The sequence below is a fragment of the Balaenoptera musculus genome, chromosome 8, assembly GCF_009873245.2.
Source record: "Balaenoptera musculus isolate JJ_BM4_2016_0621 chromosome 8, mBalMus1.pri.v3, whole genome shotgun sequence".
Classification (NCBI taxonomy): domain Eukaryota; kingdom Metazoa; phylum Chordata; class Mammalia; order Artiodactyla; family Balaenopteridae; genus Balaenoptera; species Balaenoptera musculus.
The window spans coordinates 63,759,323-63,767,184 of NC_045792.1; the positions used below are offsets into that span (position 1 = coordinate 63,759,323).

Below are 7,862 nucleotides of genomic sequence, written 5' to 3' on the forward strand. Positions count from 1 at the left end.
AGCATTCTTTACTTGGTCAATCTCCTGAAATCAAATCATATGCTTATTTTATACTTAAATTGGTTTATGTACATGTGCATTTTTCTGGAAAGGATCTATGTCTTATTAGCTTCTTAGAGAAGTCAGAGATTCCAAAAAAAAAAAAAAAAAAAAGAAGTGCCCTGAGCTTTGTATCCTGCTTTACTTTTTCCTGTGACTAAATCTAAGTAGCTGATTGGCTCCTTTCTCTAAACCACTTGGTGTTATGACTCCCGGATGCTTCTTGAAACTTGTTTTCAAATGGACTTGGTAAACAAGCCCTCAGCTTAGCCGAGGCATTTTGAACCATATGAACAATAAATACATTGTAAAATTTCCTGTTTGAAAAAAGAGGCATCAGAGATAATTATGCAATGCACTTAGCTACTCAAGTTTAGTTATTCTTATTAATATTATTTATTGTTTCTCACTTCTTTTCTTCATGACCTGAGTGTGGTCACACTGGCTTTAGGGATTGTGTCCACAGTGTTAGCTGAGAAACGACCATCAAAAAATTTTTAAAACTCCGAACATTACTAAGAATAAGGCTTGGATTTAGGGCCTAAAAATAATTCAGTTGGAATGTGAAGAAGTTGAGACACCATTATACAACAAGGCTTCAGCATATTTGTATGTCTGTATATATGATGTCAGAATATGCACAATTATTACAGTGCTTTGGGGGTTTATTTTTTGAAAATTCTTGGGCACAAAAGAAGTGGATCTTCATTAACCAAAATTTCTTTTCTTCTGCCTCTTTCACTTGTCTTGCCAGTGAGATTTTAAAGATGTTTCTTCCTTCACTTCCTTCCTTCCTTCCTTGTACTCTGTGTGAATCTACAATCACTGCAACTTGAATGGATGACACTCCACGTTTACAAATCGCCAGAAGCAGAAGTCCTTAAGTTGTTTCCTTCTATATCCGACGTTTAACCGTGAATGCATTCTAGTGATTTTTTCCCCCTTTGTTAAAGTAAACGAACCCCAGGTTCCAAGGGAAAAAATAGATGCCAACATTTGGAAAACTTTATATCTTTTTTTCGACTTATACTCCACGACATTTTGGGGAACCTTCCGGCCCTTGTCGCCGACCCAAGCAAACACACACACACACACTTTCGAAGATACGGGTGTTCCAGCAAAACCCCGAGCTGCCAACACAGGACTTAAAGAATTGACGGAGTTCTCAAGCGTCAGACCTCTAAGTGCCAGAGCTATAAGGCACACCTGGGCTGATATCATTGTGCCAAGGATCTCAGGTGGGAATTCCTGGCACCGCCGCTATGCTGCTGGCGTAGGCACTGGAGCCCGGCGGAGTCTCCACTTCTGGGTTGGGTTTGCTTTTTGAAGCCTCCAGCAGCTCAAAGCGAAGTCTGCACCAAGAGCTCCGTCCCCGGTCCCTTCCCCCATCCCCTCCACCCTCGCTCTCTCCTGGAACCAGGGATCTCCTAAAGGACACAGCGAGGAGGCCACGAGGTACAGCTGAAGAGTCCTCTGTAGACCAAACCCCCCAGGGCTGGTGGGAACTGGAAGGAACGAGTCCAGACCACGGGACCTTCCCTGGCTGTGGGCCGGCGCCCAGCTGTCCTTGACCTCCCCCGCAGCCAGAGGCGCGCGCCGGGGAAATGAAAGTAAAAACCTGTCTTGGCGCGGACCCAGCTGGAAGCTGGCGACGAGTAGGTCGCATCCTCAGACAAGACTGACAGACAGCCGGTCCTGGACAGGGTCGCTGCGAAGAGCGTGACTCGTAGGGGACGAACTGAAAGGAAGCATTGAGAAATGGGAGACGAGCGAGCAAAACAGAATAGTTCGGTTGGGGAGGCTCCTGGAAACAGAGCAGGCGCTCAGTAATACCTGCTGTCTGCGGTGCGGGCAGACTAGCCGCCAGACCCGGTCTACTGCGGCAACTGCCCTGAAGCCAGACAGGCGGCCCGAACCCAGCCAGTGCGCTGCGCTGCACTCCTCCGACCCTCGGCGTCCCCAGCCCAACCCCGAGCCCGAGCCAGGAATCTGTCCCCCACCCTCAGCTGGAACTCAGGTCCGCTCAGGTGACTCCCTCGGAGAAGAGTCCTCAGAATAAATAACTTCGGAGCGGCCATTCCTTCCGAGGTGCAATGTCCACCGGTCAGTCCTGGGAGTGAAAAGGCGGCTGAGCCAGCAGTGCGCGGCCCAGGGCAGGCAAGGTCCTGTGCACTGGGTCTCAGAACCAGTGTGGCAGAGCAGGTAGGAAGCTTAGAGATCCGCTGGGGGCAAGTTATAGATGGGGAAACCAGAGAGTGGGGTGCGTAACTTGCCCAGGTTCACAAAGAATTGCCGTAGGGTGAGAGTAGAAGCTGCTCCACAGAGTTCCAGGGGTCCCGCGCCCTCCGCCTCTCAGTATAGGCCCTCGGCTTCAGGACCTGCATCCAGGGAAGTGGGTGATAGGACACCAGAGGCCCTCCTGCAAGAAGTAGGGAGCCCTGCGGGGCTAAGAGTTCCCTCCCTAGTTTGGCCTCCAGAAGTTAAGTAAGAAAGTGAAGTCAAGAAGCAGTGATGGAAGAGCATAAACGGGTGACAAACGTGCTTGGGGGTGATTCATCATGAAAAGGCATAAATCCTTGGGCGGGGGCTAGGACTCTCCTCTCTCCCTCGACAAGATGATGGCCCTAGCCTAGAAAAATACACGCGGTGCCCCAGTCCAGTCGGCCGTGCATGCTTGCGGGGCCGAGCTAGGACACTACTGTTTACCACCTTTGGTGTGACTTTGGGCAAATGCTTATCCCTCTGAACTTTAGTTTTCTCATTTCACCAGGTAGAAAGTTGATGTTACCCTCCTTGTCTAAGTCAAGGGTAGGTGTGAGGATCAAAGGAGATCAGGATGTGGCCATGCTTTGTAAACTGTAAAGGGATTAACATACGTGAAGCATTAGTGTGCTCCCTGGCAGTATCCTCACGTTTACAAGGGGTGAATGAAGGCTCCGAGGGCAGCCAGGCAAACTCTCAGGTTGTAACCTTACAAGGCATGATTGGATTAAAAGGGGAAAAAATGAAGCTGTATTCTTCGTCCTAATTTTGGTTATTCCTTTATTTCCAAATAGGCATGCAAATTCTGGAACGTCAGGTAAGTCCCCGCCTCTAAATCCCAATTCTCAAATCAGCCTTTCCGAGCCTTGCCCCTATTGTGAAATCTTACTAGCCCATCCTCAGAACCCCGGAGTCTCGGCTAGCCCCCCTTCTCTCAGCTGTGCTCTGTGCCCTGCCCCTGAGGCTCCGCTGAAGTCTGGGGTCGCGGCCAGGTCAGGCGCCGAGCCGGCACGGGGCGCGGTCCACTCGAGGCCACAGCTCCCGAGGTCCGGAGTTCGGGTCATCCGCGTGATACCCCGCGCTGGCTCTTGCAGTTCTGTGCCAGAAGACGTTACACTCTGGGCTGCATAAGTCCTAGGTAAGGACCCCCAAGAGGTTGTACCGGCTCTGCTTCGTCCCGGCTTAAGGTCTGAACTCTGTGCCCAGTGAGTCAGGGCTGAGGCAGTTCCTGCACCAATCTCCTGGAGCTCATCTCTGAGCCCTTTAGGCATGAGGGACCCCCCACCTCACCTCCAAACCCCACACCCGCAGGCAAGCAATGCGCGCGCCCGATTGCAGAGCGCGCGCCCAAGGGAGGAAAGGGAGGGCGCGAGGGCAGCCTAGGCCCCGCCCCCTGCGCTCTTATAAAGCGGAGGAACGAGAGCCGGCCACTCAGTGGTTTCTTGGTGACACTAGGCGGAACGGGTCGAACCTTGCCACCTCTGGTTTCTCACCGCAGCTTGGACGTCGGGGATTTGCCACTGCCAGAGCGACGTCTCAGACTTAATCCTCCAAAGATCTCGGCAGATCACCCCCTCAAGCAGGTAAGCACCGCGGGCCGGGCGGGTTAAAGGTGGGGAGGCTTGCCCAGGCCGGAGACTAGGAGCGCTGGGTGAGGGGTACAATCCACTTTGGAGGGTCCTCTGCTGGGTGCGTCCCACATCCCGGGCCCAGCTCGTGGACACAGCTGGAACTACAGAGACCCAGTCCCCTCTGCTCCATCAGCCAATCCGAGAAGTTGAGCGGGGAACCTCTGGGAGCCTGGCGCGGGGCAGCGGCCTCCCCTGCGGGGCCTGTCACCCCCCTGGCGGGTTCAAATGCCGCTGGCGCCTCTCTGCGCCCCGGGGAGATAAGCGTCTGAGTCAGGCAGAGCGCGGGTTGAGCCTGCCCACTCCGGGGCCCCCCGCCCGCCTCCGTGCCCCGCCCGGCGGTGCGGCAGACCCGGGAGCTCACGCTCGGCTCCTCTTTCTCCTTCCCCAGGGTCTACGCATCGACGCCGGGATGAAGCTGGTTCCCGTCACCCTAATGTATCTGGGCTCGCTCGCCTTCCTAGGCGCGGACACCGCACGGCTCGACGTGGCGGCAGAGTTCCGAAAGAAGTGAGTCGCAGGCAGCGCCTGCCCCAGTTCTGGTACCTGCAAGACAAGGGAAACTAACCATTGGTCCCCGAGGGGTTAGAAGTGAACAGGAGCAGGGATGGGCCAAGACCTCGCCTGGACGATTGCGAATCGAGTCTATTTGTGTTGTTTAGATGGAATAAGTGGGCTCTAAGTCGTGGAAAAAGAGAACTTCGCGAGTCCAGCAGCTACCCCACCGGGCTCGCCGACGTGAAGGCAGGGCCTGCCCAGACTCTCGTTCGGCCGCAGGATGTGAAGGGCGCCTCTCGCAGCCCCCAGGCAAGGTAACTATGCGGGGCGCTGTCGCGGGGTGGGCAAGGGGAGCCCTCCTCCATTGCCCTGGCCCTGGGGATCATCGGGGCTGTATGGCAGTTCAGATGGAGGTAGCAGTTAGCAGCTCCCTCTGGTCTTAGAATGGCTCCTTTCCCGCTGGCTGGGGCCAAAGACCTGCTTGATGGGGGTCTCATGTAGCCTTCCTTCCCTTCTCCAGCAGTCCGGACGCCGCCCGCATCCGAGTCAAGCGCTACCGCCAGAGCATGAACAACTTCCAGAGCCTGCGGAGCTTTGGCTGTCGCTTCGGGACGTGCACGGTGCAGAAGCTGGCGCACCAGATCTACCAGTTCACGGACAAGGACAAGGACGGCGTCGCCCCCAGGAGCAAGATCAGCCCCCAGGGCTACGGCCGCCGGCGCCGACGCTCCCTGCCCAAAGCCGGCCTGGGACGGACTCTGTCTTCCCAGGAGCCACAGGCGCGCGGGGCCCCGGCCTCCCGGGCTCATCAAGTGTTCGCCACCCTCCTTAGGATTTAGGCGCCTGTGGCAGCAGCGAACACTCGCACATGCATCCCGCCGGCGCCTCCCGGGGCGGAGGACTTCCCCTAGCCGAGCCTCTCAGCCTATGGGACCCGAGCTGAGACAGCCCTGAGAGACCGAGAGTCCGGGAGGCACCGTCCGGCGGCGAGCCCTGGCTTTGCAGGACCCCGTCCACCTCGGAGGCAGTGTTCTCTTCACCCTAATTCGGCCCAGGTGCCCCGGGTGGGGAGGGGGGTGCAGAGGAATCCAAAGGAGTGTCCTCTGCCAGGCTCACGGAGAGGAGAAACTGCGAAATAAATGCTGAGACCCCCCAGGGGCAAGGGTCTGAGCCACTGCCGTGCCCGCCCACAAACTGATTTCTGACGGGGTGTCACCCCACCGGGGCGCAAGCCTCACTATTACTTGAACTTTCCAAAACCTAGAGAGGAAAAGTGCAATGTGTGTTGTATATACAGAGGTAATTATCAATATTTAAGTTTGTTGTGTCAAGAGTTTTTTGTAACTTCAAATATAGAGATATTTTTGTACGTTATATATTGTATTAAGGGCATTTTAAAGCAATTGTATTGTTCCCTTCCCCTCTATTTTAATACGTGAATGTCTCAGAGAGGTGTAACGTTGTGTGCTGCGTGGAATGTGAGCGTGTGTGCGTGAAAGACTGGTTGCCTCTTGTGGAAGAAGAAAACACCATGTCTGTATAATCTATTTACATAAAATGGGTGATATGCGAAGTAGCAAACCAATAAACTGTCTCAATGCTGATTCATTTTCGGGTCACGAGTCTTGGGAGGGAGGGTGTCCCCAGTCTTGGTCCGCCCGGGAGCCTTGCGGTCCGGGAGCCTTGGGGTCCAGCCGCCTGGCGTGGGAAGGTAGCACGGCTGCGCTGGCGCGTGCTGGCTGCTCTCCGCGCTGGCCGAGCTGTCGGAGTAACGCTCTCCGGTGGGACGTGCGGAGAGCGTGTCTTGCGTGCGGGTCCGGGCTTCGAGGAGATGCTCCAGGTCGCAGCCTCGTGTGGCGGCCGGGCCGGCTGGGGTAGGGTGAACCCTTAGTGGGGAGGCGAGCCTGGAATCTCCCGATTACGCAACAGAGTCCCAGATTTTATGGAGTTGCTCACGGAACCCTGCGCAAAAGCGCACCTCGGAGAGTTGGGGTGGTCTCCGAGGTCTTCCAGCTGAGGAGTGTCCCCCTGCTGCAGCGGGGCTAAAGTTAGAAGCGACTTCAGCAGAAAGTGCGAGCTCCTCCGGGAAATCCGCAGCCGGGCCAGTGACCCCAGTCCTCTCCCGGCCCGGTGCCCCAGAGAGTGTGCTGGCTCATAAGCGATACTGCGGCGCCCCCAGCCGGCCGCCTCCGACGTGCCAGAGAGCTGTCAGGCAGTACGTGCGGTTTAATAAGTCCTCCTACGTGGGAGTCAGCACACAGCCTTAATGAAAGAGGAAAGAAAAAAACAGTTTGCAGATGCCAACCAGGGCCGGCCCCCCCTAGACCTGCACGGCAGCTCCCTGTTCTGGGACCGTGACTCAGCGCCCACACGGGGCGCAGCGTGCAGCTGCTGACGGGAGGCGGGCTGGACGGACGTGCCGCCGGAACCGTGCGCCTGCGACGGCCTGAGACCTTCATTGTTTCGCCTCCCCTTGCCGCTCTCCTCTTCCTTCCCCCTTCCCAAGCCTTTTTCATTTTTTTCTCCACTTCTCTCCAGTCTTCCTTTCTCTCCCTTCTTTCTTCCTTCCTCCCCTTTGCTTAAATTTATACCTTATCATCTTAGACCGTTGACCCCGGTTCTGGTGATAGAAGCCAGACACTAAGCCCCAGTGAGTGACTAGAAGGGCAGGGGACGTGGAAACAGTTAGGACAGAAGAAGAGGATAAGGGAAGGCACCCTGTTATTGATGTCTCTACCCTATTTGTCTCAACCAATATCCTGAAGACCCAGGATGGAGTTCTACTGCTTGTCCTTTCCAGAAAGACTCCCTGGCTTTTACATTTCAAAGCATGACTGAAATGTTGGTGCTTCTAGGTGATCTTAGAAACCTTCCTGGTGAAGAAAATCTGAGGGTGAGTTTGGATAATGGAAATGTTTCCAGGGCAGCCTACCTTCTCCTGGGACTTTTGGATCAATTGCATTCCACAAGGTCCCTTCTGAGGGCCTAGAATATTTCCTTTCAGAAAAAGCCTCCATGACACTGAAAGGGGTCATAGGTCTGGGGTCCAGAGACAACCTGCTCCTGAAGCAGTTTCAGTTTCAAAGAAAGTAGATCCTAGTACATGGAATTTCCTTAAGACTGTCTAAGGCCTCAATTTTGAGCACCTGGCTGTTAACAGTGTCAATCTTCATACAGTTCATTGTCCTATTTGATCTTAACAATTTAGTGAGGTTCATCAGAATTCAAGGGGTTACAAAAGTAGCAAAAGACCATGCTTTCCTTAAGGTCCTTCTAGTAAATATTCACTTAGAGGGAGCTCTGTGCCAGGCACTGCACAAGGTACAGGGGATGTAAGAATGAAAGAGTGACTAAAAAATCCAGTTTTGGAATTCCCATGCCCGTGAGTGGTTCTGGGTGGTCTGAAGGGGCTACAAAAACCGGAGAGCTGCGAAC

At 54.5% G+C, this 7,862-nt stretch overlaps 1 protein-coding gene across 2 annotated transcripts; it reads left to right on the top strand.

Moving 5' to 3' along the window:
* The first annotated feature begins 3,721 nt into the window (after window positions 1–3,721).
* ADM (adrenomedullin) lies at window positions 3,722–6,031 on the top strand. 2 transcript variants are annotated; one of them, XM_036862378.1, is made up of 4 exons: window positions 3,722–3,884; window positions 4,321–4,439; window positions 4,592–4,741; window positions 4,951–6,031. In XM_036862378.1, the coding sequence occupies exons 2-4, from the start codon at window positions 4,342–4,344 to the stop codon at window positions 5,264–5,266; spliced, it is 564 nt and encodes a 187-aa protein (XP_036718273.1). In that variant the 5' UTR covers window positions 3,722–3,884; window positions 4,321–4,341; the 3' UTR covers window positions 5,267–6,031. The 2 variants fall into 2 exon arrangements, with proteins under 2 accessions (XP_036718273.1, XP_036718272.1); XM_036862377.1 differs by having other exon boundaries at window positions 3,723–3,884; window positions 4,948–6,031.
* The last annotated feature ends 1,831 nt before the right edge of the window (window positions 6,032–7,862 follow it).

Excerpts from the sequence above, each read along its gene's own strand:
- ADM (XM_036862377.1), top strand. The coding sequence starts at position 4,342 with ATGAAGCTGGTTCCCGTCACCCTAATGTATCTGGGCTCGCTCGCCTTC. Across the intron at positions 4,440-4,591 it reads GCGGCAGAGTTCCGAAAGAA|ATGGAATAAGTGGGCTCTAA; the intron begins GTGAGTCGCAGG and ends TGTGTTGTTTAG. Across the intron at positions 4,742-4,947 it reads TCTCGCAGCCCCCAGGCAAG|CAGTCCGGACGCCGCCCGCA; the intron begins GTAACTATGCGG and ends TCCCTTCTCCAG.